The sequence below is a fragment of the Ursus americanus genome, chromosome 32, assembly GCF_024610735.1.
Source record: "Ursus americanus isolate L20-20 chromosome 32, mUrsAme1.1.p, whole genome shotgun sequence".
Classification (NCBI taxonomy): Eukaryota; Metazoa; Chordata; class Mammalia; order Carnivora; family Ursidae; genus Ursus; species Ursus americanus.
In genome coordinates this window covers 2,950,421-2,971,458 of record NC_142158.1, presented here as the reverse complement: position 1 = coordinate 2,971,458, position 21,038 = coordinate 2,950,421, and the positions used below count along the sequence as shown (strand labels likewise).

Below are 21,038 nucleotides of genomic sequence, written 5' to 3'. Positions count from 1 at the left end.
TGCAAAATGTAATAATTTTATTTTTTGTAATGATAGTTTAAAATGCAATAACAATATATCAAGAAACATTATATTTAGTGATAAATTATTAAAAGCTTTTGCACTTCTGCCCTCCCCCCTGGATTAAGAATGAAACTAGAATGCCAGTTCTCACAGCTTATGTTCAATATTGTCTGGGAGATTCCAGCCAGTATAGTATGGGAAGAAAAGTAAAGGTTTATGTTAAATGTTAATGGTCTAAATACTCGAATTAAAAAGCAAAGATTGTTAGAATCCATTAAAAAATAGAAGAACATGTGTTTGCTAGACGAGAACCTTCTGAAATATAAAAAGACAGATAAGTTTAAAATAAATGTATAGAAAAAAATGTACTATGTAACCAGTAACCATAAAAAGACTGGAGTGTCTATATTAATAACAGATAGAGTTGAAGACAGAGAGTATTTCCAGCGATAAAATGATATTTTGTATTGGTAAAAGGGTCAGTTCATCAGGACGATATAACAATCATAAATGTGTCTGAGCTTAACAACAGAGCTCCACGGTACATGGAGTAAAAAATGGAAAGAATTCAAGGGAAAATAAACAACTCTACAATCACAGCTGGGGATTTTAATACCCTTCTTTCAGTAATGATGGATTAACTAGATAAAATATCAGTAAAGACATAGGAAATCTGAAAAAACCCTATCCACCACCTGGAACAAACTGATATTTATAAAACATTATACTGAATATCTGCACCCAAGTTCTTTTCAAGTACACATGGTTATATTCATTATGATAGGCCCTATTCTGCACCATAATACAAGTTAATAAACTTCAAGGGATTTATTTTTTTCTTTTAAGATTTATTTATTTATTTGAGAGAGACAGAGAGTGAGGAGAAAGCACAAGCAGGAGGGGCAGGGAGAGGAAGAGAGATTCTCGGGCTAAGCGTAGAGCCTGACGTGGGGCTCAATCTCACAACCCTGAAATCACGACCTAAACCAAAACCAAGAGCCAGTTGCTAACAATAGAGCACTGTAAGAGGGATCAGGAATGGGGAGGGGTGTAACTATAAATAGTGGTCAGAATGAGCCTGGTTGAGAAGGGATACCTAAAGGAGTTGAGGGAAGGCATTCTGGGGTTGCACCAAGGACAACTATTCCCCAAAGTGGCAACACTCAGAGTGCATGCCTTTTAAAGGAGACTCCAGTCCCTTTTCTGCATTCCTGCATCCCAGACTCACAGGATTAGGCTTAGCCTCACTTATTGGAGGAAATGCATTTCCCCCTGCGGCAGCTCCTATCGGGCTCTCTCTAGGCCTGCATTTAGGGGACCTATCTCTGAAGGCTCATCTGTATCCCCCTTCTCTGCTAAGACTGCAGCTCTCTGCATGAACTAGTCCCTCCTACATGCAACAGGACCACAGATGCAAGTTGGGCAGCTGTCTGTCGCAAGACAGACCCTGCCATGAGTCTGTTGCTTTTCTCTTGCTGTTATTTGTAGTGGTGGCAGTTGGTTTTCTTTTTGGCATTCATTGGCTTCCTTTTCCTGATCCTTTGACAGGACAAGTTTGGGATGAGCTCTGCCTGGGTCCAGAGTCACACCCATGACAGTGAAAGTCCTGGGAATCTGCAAGGATGCATCACCGAATGAGGGGTTCGGGGCCTCATTCTCTGTCTTCTGTCCGTGTGCTGGTTGCCTCAGGAGTAGCTACGTCCTGTGCTGGGCCCAGGGCTTGCCACCACCCGACATGCCAGCAGGGCGCGATGAGCCCCTGGGTGGCAAAATGGCAGAAGTCTCCGCGAGCAGCCCAGAGAGCACAGTCCTTACGCGAGAGCCCTGTCTGGGAAGGGAAGAGAGGCACGCGTTCCTCAGTTGGGACCGGCAGGACCTTGGCTGGGCGAGGTCCCCGGCCCCAGAGCTGGGCTCCATCGCGCGGGCACCGTGACGGCCGCAGCTGAAGCCGCTCGCGGCGGGGCCAGCGCGGGCTCGGGTTTGCAGTCCTGGGCCGCCGCCTGCGGCCGTGGGGAAGCCCCGCGTTTCCGCGGAGGAGGGAAAGGAGCCACAGCGGGGGACAGAGAAGTGGGGCTGGCGTGGGCCGACTTCGGGACACCCCGAACTCTGCTCCTGCCCCCCTTCTCCCCACGCCGTTCAGCAGCCAGAGAAGCGCACCCAGAAACAGCCCAGCACAGCCGTCGGCCCCGAGGGCGACGAGCTCAAAGGGGGTTGGTGGCAAAAGTGGAAAGGTCTTGACTCTCTGCGGGCTTCCGGTTTGGGGATACTCTCCGCTAAGGTCACAAATGGTTGACGGGGCTAGTCATTTGTCCCGTCTCATTACTGCTGTGAGAGAAGGGTACTTCTTCCGCCGTCTCCCCTTCCTTCCGACGAGCTGAGCGCGAAGCGGGCGCCTCCGCCCAGACTTCGCCGTGCTTCCTCCGCGAGCTCGCGGGCGCCTCCTCCCGGGCCCTCGCGCGCCGCCCACCGCAGTTTCGCTTCCGAGTTTGTGGTCGGCGACACAGCCCGGCCGGCCTCGGGACGCGGCGGCGACGGCCCCAAGCGTGCGGGTCCGCGGCGGCGGAGGGCGGTGCGCAAGGCGTCGTCGCGGAGGCCTGAGATGCACGCGTGGCGAGGGTGAGTGTGCGGGTCCGCGCGCGGACGCCCGCGCCGCCGGAACCCTGCCGACCGGCCGGGCTGCTGTTCCGCTTCCTCTGGCCGCGGAGTCCGGGCCGGGCCTGGGGAGCCGCGGGCTGGCGGTGAGGGAGGGCGCACGCCCCGCGCGCCGGGCCTCTGGAGGGGAGCGCCGCAGCCCGGCGCGGGGGAGCGCGCTGTGCGCCCGGGGAGAAGCCACCTGCCGGGGAAGAGAGGGCTCCAGAGGAAATCCTCGGTGACCGCGGGACTCGGAGCCGCAGCCCTGTTTTTATGTTTGGCGCTGTCAGTGCAAAGGAGAGGTCACTCTCTGAGCTGCTCCTGGCACCTCGGCGCCCCTGCCCGCCGAGGCGCAGGCGTGGGGTGGGGGGACAGGGCGAAGTTCCTCAAGCAGCTTCCTGCCTCAGCGGGTGCCTCTGGTCAGGCCTGCCTCCCTGTCACCGGTCGTGGGGTCCTCGCCGCGGCCTGCCCCCTCTGCTTCCCGCCTCCCCCACACCCTGGCTCCTGCAAACCCCCGGTGCTCCTTCACCCCGGGAGCCACGCCCTGGCCTGGAGGAGAGCCGGTCCCCTCGCTCATTCTGCGGGATCTCTGTTCCCAGGGACAACCCTTCTTTTCCCAGCTCTTTCCAGATCTTTCCCTCAGTCTGGGAGGACGACAGCAAAGACAACATTGGTTCTTCTGGTTGCTTTATTTACTTTCATCATCATCATCCGGGTTGGGGCTCCGTTGAGACTTTCTTAAGCTGGTGTCTTTTGCTCCCTGTGGGGTGGGAGTGGGGTCGGAGAGAGCTGGCAGTGGGGTCCCAGCAGAGTCAAATTTGATGATCTCCGCGGAATCCTTCATCGGCCACCCAGTTTCTTCGGGGTTACTAGCAGTCTCGAAGAAACAGTTCTGGTACAAAGGATTCTTGATGTTTATTAGAGGAGGAAAGAGTTTCACACTCCCTCCCTGAGTTCTCTCCTTCTACCACTTGGTGAGGAAGCCTTCCTTGTTCTGTCAGTGCTTGGTCTGAGAAAACTTTCCGCAGCCCTGGAGTGTTGGATATGGGCTGTCATGTGGCCACCAGTGAACGCAGCTATGAAGCAATTGAAATATGGCTAGAGGGATGGAGAAACTGAATTTTAAGTTTTATTTAATTTTAATTAAATATAAGAGGCCACTTGTGATCGTCACTACCATTTTCCACAACACAGCCTCATTTTATGTACCGTCTAAATCCCAGTCCTTTTCTTTCTCTAGAGAGAAGACCCCAAGGCCTGTGGAGGCCAGTGGCAGCCAGTGCATCGCACGGAGGCTCAGGTGAGGTGTATTTCCATACCTGTGGATTTTCACCTCTGCCTCTAGATCCGATATTGGAACTTGTCAGGAAAAGCCATGGCCTCAGCCACCAAGAAGATGAAGGAGGAAGCCACGTGTGCCATCTGCCTGTTCCTAATGACTGAGCCTGTGAGCATCAGCTGTGGACACAGCTACTGCAAACTCTGCATCATGAACTTCCTTGAGAACCTGGGCCCTGCGGAAACACCATCAAATATGTTCGCCTGTCCCCAGTGCCGGGCTCCATTTCAGCTGGCCAGCCTCCGGCCCAACAAGCAGCTGGGAAGTCTCATTGAAGCCATCAAGGAGATGGAGCACGAGATGTCATGTGAGGAGCACGGAGAGCACCTCCACCTATTCTGCGAAGACGAGAGCCAGCTCATCTGCTGGCGCTGTGAGCGGTCACCGCGGCACAAAGGGCACCGCACAGCTCTCATCGAGGAAGTATGCCAAGACTACAAGGTGAGCGTGTGGGTTGGAAGGCTTGGCAAGTACCGGTCCCTTGCTGCTCCTTGGGGACTGAGGTTCTTTAGCCTATAACCTGAGAAAATGGTCCTGAAATACAGCTGTCATCATGTCACCCTTCATGTCACGTCTTTTATGATACGAGAAATAGTTTATCACGGGTCCTCATTGAGTCAAGTCCCGACTGTCCATCCTGACCTTCAACAGATTGGTCACACCCTTGTCCCTCTCCATTCTTGCTACGATGAACATCTCCCTGCTCCAGAATGCAATGTGCTCAAACCCAGACCTGCATGTGTTATTGCTTCGCACCCTGAAACCACAATGTGCAAGACCATATGGTGCACTCTGAAAACACAGGAGATGAAGATACGCCACCTTTTAGGTATCCTACAGTCTAGTGGGAAAGACACATCAGCAAGAGACTGCCCAGAATCAACTGGTTGGGTGGTGGTGAGGAGGGTCACCAAGGGGTGGGGAGTGGCGTCTGAGGAGCCTTCTCAGAAGTGACTCCTGAAGAACACATAACAGTTAACCATAGATAGAGGCATGGAGAAAAGAGAGGGCATTCCAGACAGAGCAGACCATATGTGCAAGGGCATAGCCAGGGCAGGGGTCATAGGGAAAGGCAGGTGATGGTGGGAAAGGAGGTTGGCCCGGAACTGTGGTATCGACTCAGAGTCTAAATCCTAGCCCAGAGTAGTACTGGCCACTGGGGGGGGGGGTTATTTGCAGATTGAAGAATCAGGGTGACATTGAAAGGGGCCTTCTGGCCTTTCACTGAAAGTAAAAGGAGTTTCAAGGAGTAAAATTCAGCTTATTCCTATAAGAAGGGGGAAAGGGGCAGTTTCAACAAGATTCAGGAAGGGGAGCTAAAGGATTTGAAAATGATTGTTTATGGAGGATGAAGTGGAGGGCGAGGCTTGGGGCAACTCCTGTTTCTCACTCCGAAGCAGTGAAGGAAGGCAGCCCTTTGCTGTAGGGAATGAAGAAAAGGGCACAGTCCTGCTACGTTATTCTGTCTCTACCCCGCCTAAATGTCCCCAGCGTGGGACTCCTTGTTCCTGCCCCCATGAGGTGGGGGTGGGCTTCTAGTAAGGTTCTGGGTCCCCTGGATAGCAAGGGCAATACAGTCCTTGTCTGACAAGTTTCATAGAGCCTTTTCTTGAGAGATACTCAGGAATTAATGAGTATCCTTATTGAGTTTATGGAAGACAGGAGCTGATCCTTTTAGCATTGGTCACAAGTAGCAATTCAGGTCAGCTGAAAATTGCTTTCCATGGAAATGTGAGAAACTATTTTGAAAAACAACCTAAAAGCTTGATATAGATACAAAATCATTTTAGATTGGCTTCACGAATTATCACTCTTCAAAGAGACCAGAGCTCCCCTCCTCCATTAACCATGTCTAATAACTTTAGCTGACACCCTGATCTTTCCTTCCCGACTCACCATAATGCATTCAACGTTCCGTGTGTATCACTCTGGCATTGGTTATGTTTGGTTCAACAGATTATTTTATAGAATCTTTTAGATGATGATTAGCTTGTTCTGTGTGAAGTGTTTCCCTGGCAAGACTGTAGCAGTTGAGGTTGGAATCACAGCTGAGCTCAGCCATTCAGAACCATCTATCAGTGGGAACCAGTTATAGCACCTTGGGCTCTTTAATCCCTTCCTAAGCACAGAAATGATGTGAAAAATCCTAGTGACTGCTCAGTGCTGCCGGGGAATCAAATGTGTGATTGCACATACGGCCCTCAGTGTGCTTCCTAAACTACGGTCACGACTCCGTGTATATTCAGTGATATTCCGATAGTCTTGGAGGGCTGGGGTTCCCCTCACGGGCCTAATGAAGACTTAGTAATTGATGACACTTCATTCACCCAATTTTTCCTTCAGGAAAAGCTCCAGAATGCCGTGACAAATCTGAGGCAACTGGAAGAGGAATGTATGAACCTGAAGGTGTTCACCACGAAGCAGATAAGCGAGTGGAATGTAAGAACTTGGCGTTTATTGATCTCAAGCTATCTTCCATCCTAGAGTGTAGGCATAGGAAATGACTGGCAAAACACAGTGATAATTTATTTTTACTAAACCAGACCAAATGAAACCAGAGGAAACCCCAAAAAGAAACCATTATTTGTTTTTTGCCCCTAGTTGTCTACATCTGTGAGAATGTATTTCCAATCCCTTCAACTTTTCAGTGGTAATTGGCTAGGATTCCTGACGCCTCAGGAGAAGCAGAATTGGTATGTCTATTTAAGTTAGAGCCGTCCTTGACTAGCTTTCCAATTTTGAATACCTCAGAGTCCCTTCCTGGTCTGAAGGCCTCACCTTTATTGCTTCGGCACACTCACCACAGCCTCCCAGGTTCAGAAATCAATCTTTGTGAACATTAAGGAAACAGAATCACTCCAGGTTGAGATTCGTATTCCTCAAGCTCATGAGGCTGGTAAAAGAAGTCTATTTGATTTATAAGGAGGGTCATAACTGCGGCAAAAACCTATGCGCTTAAACTGCAGACTTAGAGTCTCTAAGATGATCCCCATGGCTGACGAGCTCCCCATGATCAGAGATGCATTCCTTTATGGAAATATTTGTGTAATCCATCGACTTGTAGCCAAATCTCTCAGGCTGGTGGACCATTTTGCCTCTCTCAGAGGTCTCTTCCATCCTCTGCCCTGATTCTTGGTGTGTGGATGCTAAACTCTCAGAGGACTCCCTCACTTCCCTCTTTTCTGGGATCTTGGGCCGTGGGGAGGGTCTTGATTATAGCTAATATATACAGAAACCCCATCCATGACCCTTCAAGCACATCCTCTCAGTCGTCAAAACACTGTCTGAATTGGGGAAGCATTAGCGCAAATTGCAATTCTGTATCTCCCCAAATGAAAGCTGGGCCCCCAAAGATGTATCACTTGGCTTCTGTCAGTCTTAAACATAAGGATGATTACTTGGACCCCGGGCTGGTGGTGAATATTTCTCAGTTAGCTATGATGAAAGCCTGCCACCCAGACCTCCCCCTGATGAGACCATGGGCTTCCCTACTAGCCTGGTTGTCCTAGAGTCCAGTCTCGGTGATGTTTATTACAAGCTTTTGCTTCAAGAAATTTCCTCAGGCTCAGAAATACCTCCTTACGTCCCACACAAAAACTAAATTTTTTTCTGTGTAACTGATAGAGTGTTTGACCTCAGCCCTAGTTGCATGATTAAATTATCTGGCACTACTGCCCCTCCTTCCTCCTGGATCTTGGCTGAAGAAGAAGGCAATCAATCAGGTGACTATAGAGAATCATGGCGGCTCTTCCACATCTGAGTGCCAGCCTCCTAGGCATGACTCTGTAGCAGAGAATTTGTGACATTCTTCCAGCTCCGATGACTCAGTAGCTGAGAAAACTTTCTTCTGCGTATGTTAAAATACACATAACATAAAATTTACCATTTTAGTCATTTGTAAATACAGTTCATTGGCATTAAGTACTTTCTCATCATTGTACAACCATCACCATATCTATTAGTGAGAACTAATAGTGGGAACTAATCTCAGAACTTTTTCATCATCCCAAACTGAAACTCTGTACCCATTAAACACTAACTCCCCATTCCTTTCTCCTCTCAGCTTCTGGTAACCACTATTCCACTTTCTGTCTCTATGAATCTGACTAGCATAGGAACCGCATATAAGTGGAATCATATGATATTTGTCCTTTTGTTTCTGGCTTATTTCACTTAGCATAATGTCTTCAAGAGTCATCCGTGTGATAGCATACATCAGAATTTCATTCCTTTTTAAGTCTTAATAGTATTCCATTATCTATATAACACATTTTATCAATTCATTCATTGATGGACGTTTGGCTTGTTTCTACCTTCTGAGCATACTTTCTTGACTCTAGGAGAAGATAGAGATTCAGAAACGAAAAATCCAGTCTGACTTTAAGAATCTTCAGAGCTTCCTGCAAGAAGAGGAGAAGTCTCATCTGTGGAGACTGGAGAAAGAGAAAGAGCAGACTCTAAAAAGACTGAGAGCTGATGAGGCCACTCTGGAACAGAAGAGCCAGGAATTCAAGAGTCACATCTTGGAACTAGAGGAGAAATGTCAGGGCTCAGCCCAGAAGTTGCTGCAGGTGGGGCTGTGCACTTGGGGGAAGGAACTCTTGGGCTGCTATTAAGAGAAGAAGGGTGAGGGAACATGGGCAGATTGGTGAGGCCTCCCTGCCTCACTCAAAAGTGGCACATTGCTATGGGGACTTTAAAGAAATGTTTCATTTAGATACACCTCAGTAGAGAGCCTTCACTAGTCTATAGTGAATCACAAAAATCTATTTACCTGAATCATGAAAATATAGCCCTTTTGGTGGATGTGGTTGGGTCCTTGGCTAAATGGAATCATGGGGTAACTTTTGCTACCATTTGCCTCTGTTCCATGTGTACAGAACCCTGACTGTCAAACTGCCTCCTGAAATACTCCACCAGGTGACTGGTGGGTGATAAAATCGGGCAGCCAACATGAGTGACAGTCTTCTCCCTAATTTGCTTGTTGAGCCCTCCACAGCTCTTATGGGGCCTTCTTTCAGCTGTATGAAAGAGCCAGCGCATTAAGATAAACTGTGGCTGGAGCTATTCTAGTTTCCACTAATAGGACTCGGGTAACACCATAAGTGTGAGACTATAGCATGAGGGCTGCACCATCACGTGATACCTGCTACCACCATCTTAGTGGCCCATTCTCAGGGGCTATGCGTGGATTCACCTCTAAGGACCTTAGTGACAGGTGGTCTTTAATATGGGCTCACTGTGAAAGGATTAGGTCACTGAAAGCTAGTCTTGCCAGGGGAAGCATGGGCAAAGCTCCTAGGCCTCTTCCCTAAGCATCCCACAGGCTGTGACTGCAGACACCACAGCTTTCCACAGATCTTGGCAAGAAAGAGAAGAGACTCAGAGGTTGATAAACGTCCTGCCATGCCAAATATACCAGGCGGCTGGGGTGGGAATGATTCTGAGTATCCATCAATATCTAAAGCTACAGTCACTCTCTTAACTTCTTTGGAAGGAGCATTTGTAGAGAACAGCCCCATGTGCCAAGCCTCATGAAATACTGATGTTTCCACTTACCTTTTGTCTTCGTTTTTCTGTAGGATGTGAAAGACACTTTGCGCAGGTAAGTCCTATGTGAATGCACGAGGGAGGGGGTACGGGTATATAAAGGTGAATGGAATGTATCACTGAACAAGTCCTTGGCCTCTGCTTGTTCTAGGAGTTGGGCTATGACGTTGGAAAGACAAGAGGCCCACTCTTTGGAGCTTCATACTGTGTGCAATGTTTCTGAGCTTTATTTTGATGTGAAGAAAATGTTAAGGAGCTATCAAGGTATGTGAAGAATCCTTGAATGCTATGGATGGAAGGGACCTTAAGTCATAACGACATTCACCACCTGTCCCTGGGCCGGCTCCCAGCCAGAGAGGTCGTTTAGTGATTTTCGTTGGCTCTGTCTTGTCCTCCCTTGTTAGCATGCTATAGTGCTTAGACAAGGACATAGCGTACTGGTTATCTGTGCAGACCCTTCACATTCCTTTTTTTTTTTTTTTTTTAAAGATTTTATTTATTTATTTGACAGAGATAGAGACAGCCAGCGAGAGAGGGAACACAAGCAGGGGGAGTGGGAGAGGAAGAAGCAGGCTCACAGCAGAGGAGCCTGATGTGGGGCTCGATCCCATAACGCCGGGATCACGCCCTGAGCTGAAGGCAGACGCTTAACCGCTGTGCCACCCAGGCGCCCTGACCCTTCACATTCCTGATCCCCCATTTATTAGATGTGTTACCCCAGGCAAATAACTTCCTCAGTTTCCCCAGCTGAAAAATGAAGGTATGAACAATTCCCACTTCATTGGGTTGTCATGAAAAGTCAATGTGTCAATGTGTGTGAAGTGCTTACTGCAATGTGTCTGGGACATAGTGTTTGGTCAACATTTTAATCAAATCTCAGAGCAATGTAAGAAAGATCAGTGAGTATTATGGACTTTGATTCAAATGGTTTCAGGACCTTGACCCAGACAACACAGATGGTAAATACTAGAACCGTAATGAAAACCGAATTTTACCAATTGCAAAGCCTGAGCTTCCTGCTTCATTGATTCTCTTAATCAGGGCTTTCTATATTTCCACCATATGTTATTTATAATTATAAAATTTAAAAAGGTCTGAAAGCTGAAAGTTCTTAAAAATTTGTTTGGCTACAAAATCAGACCTAACCTAAAATGATTTGGTGACTGTATTCTCTCTTCCAGTAAACAAATTCAGCAGCTTAAAACAACACACACATACTATCTCACAAGTTTCGTGGGTCAGACATCTGGGCACAGCTTAGTTGGTCCTTTGCTTAGTGTCCCCCAAAGCTGCATATTAAGGTGTTGGCCAGGCTGGGTTTGCATCTGAAGACTAGACAGGGGAAGAACTCTCTTCTAAGCTCACTCAGGTCGTTGGCAGAATTTATTTCTTTATGATTATAGGGCATAGGGCCCTGGCTTTTTGTGAGCTGTTGGCTGGAGGCTGGCCTCAGCTTCTAGAAGGCACCCCTCATCCTCCTGTACATGGACTTCTCAACATGGCCAATTACTTCTTCAAAGTAAGCTCAGGAGAGTGTCTCTAGAGCATGTCTTTTAGTAAGATGGAGTCCCATATAATGAAATGTAATCTTAGGAGTCACATCCCATCATTTTTGCCATATTCTATTGGTCAGAGGTGATCACAGGCCCTGCCCACACTCAATTGGAAGGACTTGCATAAGAGCAAGAATACCAGAAGTCAGGGACTATGGAAGGCCAAACCAAATAGAACAATACATTAAAAAAAAGTCATTCGCCATGATCAAGTGGGCATTCCTGGGATGCAAGGGTGGTTCAATATTGGCAAATCAACAATGTGATACATCACAACAACAAGAGGAAGGCTAAAAACCATATGATCATTTCAATAGATGCAGAAAAAACATTTGACGAATTATAATATCAATTCATGATAAAAACCCTCAACAAAGTATGTTTAGAGGGAAGTTACCTCAACATAATAAAGGCCATATATTAAAAACCCACCACTAATGTACTACTCAATGGTGAAAAACAGAACTTTACCCCTAAGGTCAGGAACAAGACAAGGGTGTCCACTCTCACCACAGTTATTCAACATGTTACTGGAAGTCCTAGCCCTAGCAATCAAACAAGAAAAATAAATAAAAGGCATACAGATTGATAAGGAAGAAGTAAGACTTTCACTATTTGTAGATGACACGATGCCTTATATGGAAAGCCCTAAAGATACCATCAAAAAACTACTAGAACTGGGGCGCCTGCGTGGCACAGCGGTTAAGCGTCTGCCTTCGGCTCAGGGCGTGATCCCGGCAATCTGGGATCGAGCCCCACATCAGGCTCCTCCGCTATGAGCCTGCTTCTTCCTCTCCCACTCCCCCTGCTTGTGTTCCCTCTCTCGCTGGCTGTCTCTATCTCTGTCAAATAAATAAATAAAATCTTAAAAAAAAAAAAAACTACTAGAACTAAATTTAGTAAAGATGCAGGATACAAAATCAATATACAGAAATCTGTTGCATTTCTATATACTAATAACGAAGTAGCAGAAAGAGAAATTAAAGAAACAATCCCATTTACAATTGCACCAAAAATAATAAAATACCTAGGAATAAACTTAATCAGGAGGTGAAAAACCTGTACTCTGAAAACTATAAAACATTGATGAAAGAAACTGAAGACAGTACTAACAAATGGAAACATATTTCAGGCTCATGGATTGGAAGACCAAATATTGTTAAAAATGTCCGTACTACCCAAACAACCTACAGATTTAATGCAATCCTTATCAAAATACCAACTGCATTTTTCACAGAAGTAGAACAACGACAAAAAAATTCTGAATCCAAAACCCATTTTGCCCCCGGGGGCTCAGATAAGGTTTATGGACCTGTATTTATTTTCCCCCCAAGTTAACAACAACAAACAACAATGAGAACAACAACAAAACAAAGTAAGTCTGTATCTGATCCTAGAAAGATTCAGGAAAGGAAAAAATAGGACTCCATGCAAATCACCTCCAGATTTCACTGAGCCGATTGGTCTACTCTTGGCTTTTACAGAAGGATTACAACATTGTGCAAGTCAATCTCTTTCTAAAATGGGCTCATCTTTTAACGAGATAATTCCCTTTCTTTTTTAGAACCCTCATTATTAAAACTTTTCTTACTTCAAAAGTAATACAAATAAATTATAATCAGTTGAATGATAGCGATAGATATGAAGAAAAATTCAAGGTTTCTCCCACCCCTCTCCAATCCTCCTTCTCCAGGTAACAAGCTCTGTTTTTCTCTGTTGTTGTTGTTGTTGTTTAACAAACATTTAGCATATAGAATGTCACTCATCACTTTTTAAAGCTAATATTCCATGAGTATATCATAATTGCACGTAACCATATCCCCACCATTGGAGCTTCAGGCTGCTTCCAGCACTTGGGTATTGCAACACTGATGCAAGAACTGCCTGGGCCATGCAACCTTCCATCCTCCTGTTTCCATACCCGTAGAGCATATACCCAGCACTGGGGTTGCTGGGCTTGTTAATCTTAATGCATATCACGTGTGCCAGTGTGGCAACATACAGCCTCGCCAGCACCGAGAAAAGCAACGTACATATACAAAGCACTCTTTCCATGGCAGATGAGGAAAGCTTCACATGTGTTACCTGTTTTATACCGGCCCTCTCTGTAGGAAGCACTTTTCACTTTATAGATGAAGAAACTAAGACACAGAGAGGCAACCAGTAAGTGGTAACGCATGGTAGCATCTCTCTTAAGAACACTCTCTTAATCAGTCTGCAATGTGGCAAAAAAAATGAATCTGTTGTGTTTTTTTAATCCATTGTTTTATGGAGTGGGCACTGAAGTTTACGCATAGTTGGTTTTGTTTGTTGCTGGGGCACACCACGCCACTGTGACCATTCTCTTCCATGTGTCCTTGTGTGCTGTGAACGGTTTCCTCTGAGGATATGCCTTGAATTGAAAATGCTGCTGTGTAGGGATGCACATCTTAATTTGACCAAATACTGCGGATCGTGAAATTCTATCAGTTTATATCCTGCCGACAACATAAGAGCTCACACTGTTCCGTATGTCCTTGAGTCTTTGCTTATAATTTATAATTTTTGACAATCTGATGGATCTGAAATGCTACCTAATTGTGGACTTGATTTGTGTTCTATGATTTCACTAGAAAGGTTGAGCCTCTTGTAAGTCCATTAGCCTTTTAGTCTTCTTCTGTGATTTACCCATGATTTGCACTTATTGAAGCATTTTTCTATTGGGTTCTTTCTCTTATTGACTCATGGGAGTTTATTATAGCTAGTATCTCTGGTATATGTATGGCCTTTTACATTTTCATTCTATCTTTTAATATATAGGGGTTCAAAACACGTTTTCCTTCAAAGTCTGTGGCTATTATTTCCAAAGACCTCTGTCATCGTCAATGGGCATTGAATTTATCAATGAGTTAGTTGTATGAATTGATAGGATCATGTGGTTTCTCTCCTTCAATCTATTAATGTGGTGATTATGATCATTTATTTTCTAATGTTAAACCATAGTTGCATTCTCAGAAAAAAGCTAAATTTTGATACATATACGGTATATATAACATGGGTTTGATAGCCAAATAGGAATTTGTCACGAAGATCATTATTGTGCTGCACTTACGTTGCTACAGAAAGGTTAGTTGCATAGAGCAGTGAAACAAATAGGCCATTGGGCAAAGAGGAATCCTGACATTAGAAAGTAAAGAAAGTTTAGCTGTTGCCTATACCCTGATAGCATGATGACTATGATGAAGTGCTGATGGAGACAGTTGCTAGGAATGTCAGGAGAGGCTGCTTACACATCAGACCTGCTCACATATAAAGTGAGTCATGTGTTTTCCTGGTAAGTATGCCTCTGCAAACACCTTCCTTCCTCATTACTATAACTAATACTCTACCAGCTCTGTTAATGACAACATTGTATGTTGGCTCCTCACCTTGACTCCTTGACTCTGTCTAGTTGGTAATAAAAACATCCCAGTCTTTTCATACAACTATACACACAAACAGAATAGTATATATCTAATAATATATATTAAAACATTTGACATATAATATATGGAGATTATATTTTTGATGTAATATATATTCTGTGTGACATATAGTATATATTGATATATATCAGATGACTAATAATTATAATGTAATTATATAATTAATATGTATAATTAATAATATAACATAATTATTTAATACTGTAAAAATATATAATATGTATGATAAACACATTAAATACACAAAGTATACATTTATACATATATAAAATGTAAATTAAATATATGTATATATAAAATATAATTATATATATACACATGTAAAATTTGACTTATTATTTATATTATTTTTTTTAGGATTTTTGTGTCTATGTCTGTAAGTTACAGGGCTCTGTAATTCCCTATTCTTTGGAAGATTTGATATGAGATTGTCATTATCTATTCCTTGAGTGGTAGAATTTCTTCAAAAACTGACCAGGTCTCTTTTTATGTGGTGTATGTGCATGTTTTATTATCTGTGGGTAAATTCTAAATTCCTTATTATATTTTTTAATGTTAGGTCTGCTCATGTTTTCTTTTTTCTTTTGAATGAGTTTTACTAAGAACCATTTTTCTAGAAGGTTATTCCTGTTGTTATTTTCAACTTTATTAGTAGCATAAAGTTTATCATAAATTCTCAATTTTTAAATTTCTATATTCATTCCAGTTTTGTCTTCCTTTTTTCTCCTTTGATGAATCTTCTTAGAGGTATGTCTATTGCATTAATCTTTTCATGAAAGCTACTGTTGGCTTTTCCCTCTCCATTGCATTCTTATTTTCTTTCATTTCATTGGTTTATTGTTTAAACATTATTTTCCTTTAAAAAAAAAATCTGAGTTTCTCTGTTCTTTCTCTTTTTTTTTAAAGATCATTTTTTTTATTTAGAAAGCACGTGAGTGGGGGGAGGGGCAGAGGGAGAGGGAGAGAGCATCTCAAGCAGACTCTCCACTGAGTGTGGAGACCCATGTGGGGCTCAATCTCACGACTCTAAGATCATGACCAGAGCCTACACCAAGAGTTGGACCCTCAACCGAATGAGCCACCCAAGCGCCCCATTCTCTGTTCTTTTTGTATTTTAAGCTGGATTGTTCGCTTCTTAATTTCCAGCTTTTTTCTTTTTCTAAAATAAGCACTTAAAGGCTATAAATTTTCCCAAAAATTCCACCTTAGCTTCATTGTATAAATTTTTATTTGTAGCACTTTATTATTACTCAAGTCTGTGTATCATCATATTATAATTTAGAAACATTTACATTTCCTAATATTGAGAATTGTTTTATTGATCTTTTTAAATTAGTTTCTAACCTAATTGTATTGAGGTGAGAGAACATGGTCCAGGCAATATAGATTCATTGGAATTTGTTCAAACTTGCTTTCTGACTAGACTTTACTCAATACATATGCCGTCTATACTGGAGGAAAGTGCATATTCTCTGTTTATTAATTGCTGAGCTTTACATATATTTATTAGATTGGGCTTGTTGGGTTGTTCAAATCTTCCATATCTTCCCTTTTTTGCCTGCTTGATCCATCAATTATGGAAAAAAAGAATGTTAAAATATCTCATGATGATTGTGGAATTGTCAGTTTCTCCTCGTGATTCTGTAGTTCTTACTTCGTATATTTTGAGACTATATTATCAGTGCATGCTTGTTTGGAATTAGGATATCTCCCTAGTGAATTATATATTTTTCTTTGTTAGGTAACCCTTTCCATCCTTAATAATACTTTGACTTAATATCATTTGATATAATTATATAACTGTAGCAGCTATATAACTATATTATCCATCCTTTAACTGTCAACCTATGTCTTTTTGTTGTGTCACCTACAAGCAATATGAGGTAGAATTTTAAAAATTCAATTTGATATCTTCTTCAAGTGGTATTGCCAACCTGTAAGCATTATAATTTAACTTGGGTTTTCCTGAATCATTAAGATAACATAAATTGAAACCCCAAACTTTTTTGAGTCAGGCTCATGATAAGAACTTAATAGAATTTAATAAAGGGGTTAGCTACAAAGATGAGGATTAGGGTCATTAACAAGGAACAGTGAAGCAGCCAGGGCTAGGAATAGGTAGGCAGCCGTCACCTCCCTGGGGCCTCAGTAGCAGGTGGAGGCGTTGTAACTGTGGGAGAGCGTGACCAGAGGCAGAGGAAGGCAGACCCTCCAAGTGATAGGCAGTGGGGAGGGACTGGATGCTAAATACTCTGGACTCCGCTCCTTTGTGCTCTGTGGTCTCCTCTAGTCCTTCCCATTGGCTCTGGAGAGAATAGTAACCATGTCAACTCTGGTTCGTTCTGGTCCTTGGCTCCTCTGAGTCTCTAAGATGGTGATGATGATGAAGATGATAGTATTATTATTACTGCCACTTCCTGGGCACTTACCATATTCCAGGAATTTTACTGAGCACTGAGCATACATTAACTCATTCAATTCTCCCACCATTCTTTGTGACAGTTATGACAATTTCTACTTCATATGTAACAAATCTGAGTCTTGGAGAGTGACTTGCCTAAGCTGTCACAGCTAGTAAGAGACGATGCCTGGGTTTGAGCACAGGCTGGTTTTGTTTAAATTAAACTGTGCTCTTGGCAACAAAAAAAAATGTGCCTTATGTATTTATTTACTTACTTATTTATTTTTTTCAGTCAATGTGACTCTGGATCCAGATACAGCTCACCGTGAGCTGATTCTGTCCGAGGATCGGAGACAAGTGACTCGTGGATGCCTCCAGGAGAATCTGGACAACTCTTCCAAGAGATTTAGTATCTTACCCTGTATTCTGGGCTGTGAGGGCTTCACTTCAGGAAGACATTACTTTGAGGTGGATGTGGGAGAAGGAACTGGGTGGGACTTAGGAGTCTGTCTGGACAACGTTCACAGGGACGTTGGTGTGATACAGAAGCCGCAGTCTGGATTTTGGGCCATTAGACTATGCAAAAAGAAAGGCTACTTAGCACTCACCTCTCCCATAACTTCCCTTTATCTGGGGGAGCAGCCCCTGGTTGTGGGGATTTTTCTGGACTGTGATGTTGGAGTTGTATCGTTTTACAACATGACCACTGGATCCCACATCTTTACCTTCCCAAAGGCCTCCTTCTCTGATACTCTCCGGCCCTATTTCCGGGTTTATCAACATTCTCCTTTGTTCCTGCCTCCCCCAGACGAGTAAGGAAACAAGTAAAATCTCCTTGGTTTAACTGGCATAGAAAATATAATGTCAGTCCCGTGAGGGCAGAAATTTGGTCTGTTTTCTTCACTTCTTGTACTTAGAACAGTGCTGGGCTTTTAGTGCTACTTAATAAATCTGCTTCGAATGAATGGAGAGAAACTGCAAGAATACCACAGATGGTCAGCCTGAGCTGGGGAAAGCCAGACAGTAGCAATGATCATACATTGTTTTCTCCATCCCCCCTCAGTGGGTTCAGAGCCTTGATTTCCAAGAGTCTTTGGGTGACCTGCAGGTGACCCAGAGGTCAGGAGGTCTGAGTTCTCCCAGTTTGTTCGATGCCATAGGAACTCATGGGTGGGGGGTGAGGGAAAGCTGCAATTGTCTCTGCCAGCTGCAAGAAAGAGCAGGAAAACCAACATAGTGACTCTTCTCAGCACTGACATTTGATCATGCATCCGAACCGTACCCCTGGAGGATGCAGTGAGCACAGATGCCTCCCAGACCTAGGGAGCACTGCCTGGGCAGTAACACGTGCAGTATGAACGAAGAGTTAAAATCGGCCTACAGTGATACATTTCAAATGGGAAGGAGATTAAGAATAAAAACAAGTTTTCTTGGGGGACTCAGTACTGGAAAAGAAGTTGATATTTTCCAGACTACTAAGCCAGCTATTTTGAAATAGCTTAAGATCTCAGCAAATAGTTACCACTGGCATGATTGTTGGCAGACTTTGTTATGATTCTTCTATGATCAAATAGACCTTAGCTATACCTGGGTCTGTTTTGAAGAGAACATTCCTTCTCAAACCTAAATTATCATGGCTGAGCTGCCTAATGGCAAAATCACGGAGAAGTCAGCCAAGCCACAAACGACATAAATGACACAGGTGTGATGCCTGGGGCTTTAGAAACTCTTAGATCCTAGGGATGGTGGAAGTGTGGCTAGAAGGAAGCTGCCAGATTTGTGGAGGTGCCATACCGGCCCTGGACTCTCTGGATTTCCTGGACTTTCTACATTTTCTGGACTGTCTACATGGGAGAGACATGAACTTGCTTCAGCCGCTACCATTTCGGGTTTTCTATTCAGTGGAACTTAATTTAATCTTCCAGGGCGCAGTGAGTTGCTGTACCTTTAAAAAAAAAAAAGTGGCCATAAAATCATCTACTCCCTCTATGTTTTGTTTCCATGTATTTAATTGGAATTCTGTAGCTTTCTGAATTTAATTTGTAGCTTTGAGTTTGTTTAGATTTTCATTCCCCTTCTTGAGTCAGTCAGGTCATTTTGCTTTTGAAAAGCAATTTATCAAAGTTTTCTAATGTATTTGCACATAATTCTTCAAATTACTCTCAAAACCATTATTTCCTGTATATGCTCTTTCAGGTTTCCATTTTATTTCTTGTTTTCTTTTTTAAAAACCTTTATTAGGGTAGCTAATGGTTTGTCTAATAGCGTAGCATTTCTTCCCCTTCAGAACTAGCAGAACTTATTTTTTGTTCTATAATTTGCCTGCACCCCAGTTTCTCATTTTATCTTTATTATCCTTATGGTTTCCAAAGGTTTATTTTGTTAATTAAAAAAAAATTTTTTAGTTGAATGTTTATCATCATTCTTTCTTGTTCAGCAATCTAAGTGTTTAAGGGTATAGACTTTTTTTCTGAGCAGGGTACTCAGCTCCAGGAACTGCCAACATTAGGAGGCCATCCTCACCGGGCAAGACCACATTCCAAGCTGTCGGATGGAGAAAGGGACATAGAAGTGAGCAAAGGGCCCACGGGCAACAGCTAATTTTTATGCCCCTTCCTAAAACCTACCGTACGGCTTCCTGCTTGCACTGCATTAGCCAGAACCAACGGGCAGAGGCGGTATCCTGTACGTATTTACTCGGAAAAGAAGAGGGCCCCCCTGGTGCCCCTTCCTCAGACCCTCTAGACAACGTCGCCCACTGCAGTTGCATGCAAGGTCAGGTGCGTGTGGTGTTCGTGGTGCTGCAGCAGGGGACCAGAGACAGAGCACAGCAGGAAGGAGAGGACAGCGACTGAGGGAGCCAGAGGACTGTAGATGATCAACCGACCCGGAGTCCGTGCTGAAGTAAAACCTCGCTCCTCAGCATGGCCTAGAAGGCAAATTCTGGCCCCACAGGCCTTGCCTTCCTGGATTAATAATCTACTTTTCCTGCCTCTGACCTTCCATAAATAGTGGTCTTCTCTTTGGTCCTCGACAGTGCCAAGGTTGTGGATTCCTTTGCTGTTCTGTTTCTATCAGGTTTCTGTAATAATAATAAAGTTTTCTTTCCTTTTTGAAACCGAAACGTGGCTGTTGTGAATCTTTTGTTCAGAACACACGCCCGCTTGTTAACACCAGCCTGAAGTGGGAGTCTGTACTTGTTCTCGGGGCTCCCAGGGAAGGGAAAGAATTACCAGCATCTGGAATTGGAAATGCAGGAAACTCCTCAGGCCCTTCACCCCAAATTCTCTTCTTCACCAGGAATAAAGAAGACAAAGATTGTTGTTCAGGAAGGTGTTTGATTATCATGTTAATGAGCATGTGGCCGCGAGAATCCGCTACACTCCTTGAGCTTATACTGAATTCGTCTGGACAAGTGAAAGTGATCCAACCTGTCTATTCTAGAATCAGGTGTCTCATCACTCCAGTCCAAAGGCAGGGCCTGCAGTCTTCAGAGCTCATTCTCCTCCCCACCTGCCTTGCATCGCAGCCACCCAACCCTCTGTCTTTCTCCAGTGCCTAGTCTCTGTGAGGAGGACAGGACTGCTTTTGTTTGTTTTACATCTTGGTGCCAATCCGAAGTGCCTGCTTTAGTTTGTTGGACACCTGGATCCATTAAAGATCGTACGTGAAGCTTAAAAGTGTTCACCTTTCTATGGTACAGCCAGATCTATGATTTCTGATTTTATTTATAAGTGGGTGACACCACCCTTCTGGGCTGTTTCCTCAAGTGTAACACTGGGGCAGTAATCCCAGGCTCAGGTACAAAGCACCAGGTACGTAACACAATAAATAGGCCTTTTCTGTTAATTGATGTAACGATTGCAAAGCACTTTCATATACATGACCTGCTAAAGAGGACTTCTTGGGCCGCCATCATGTAATCTCTGTGGGATCCTGGGTAATTCAACCCCTTCTCCGGGCCTCCATCACTCCAGAAAAATATTAGCCCAATCTCAGTGATGACAAAGAAAAACATGCACCACTGTGGGACGCGGCCCAGATCAGTGGTACTTAACTTCGGCAGCCCACTGTGGTTATCTGGAGAGCTTCTCACT

The 21,038-nt window shown here is 44.1% G+C and overlaps 1 protein-coding gene across 1 annotated transcript; it reads left to right on the top strand.

Annotated features, from left to right (window-relative positions):
- Positions 1 to 2,418: 2,418 nt before the first annotated feature.
- TRIM38 (tripartite motif containing 38) lies at positions 2,419 to 20,065 on the top strand. Its single transcript, XM_045800466.2, has 7 exons — positions 2,419 to 2,619; positions 3,875 to 4,414; positions 6,317 to 6,412; positions 8,314 to 8,544; positions 9,556 to 9,578; positions 9,675 to 9,787; positions 17,234 to 20,065. The coding sequence occupies exons 2-7, from the start codon at positions 4,010 to 4,012 to the stop codon at positions 17,755 to 17,757; spliced, it is 1,392 nt and encodes a 463-aa protein (XP_045656422.1). The 5' UTR covers positions 2,419 to 2,619; positions 3,875 to 4,009; the 3' UTR covers positions 17,758 to 20,065.
- The last annotated feature ends 973 nt before the right edge of the window (positions 20,066 to 21,038 follow it).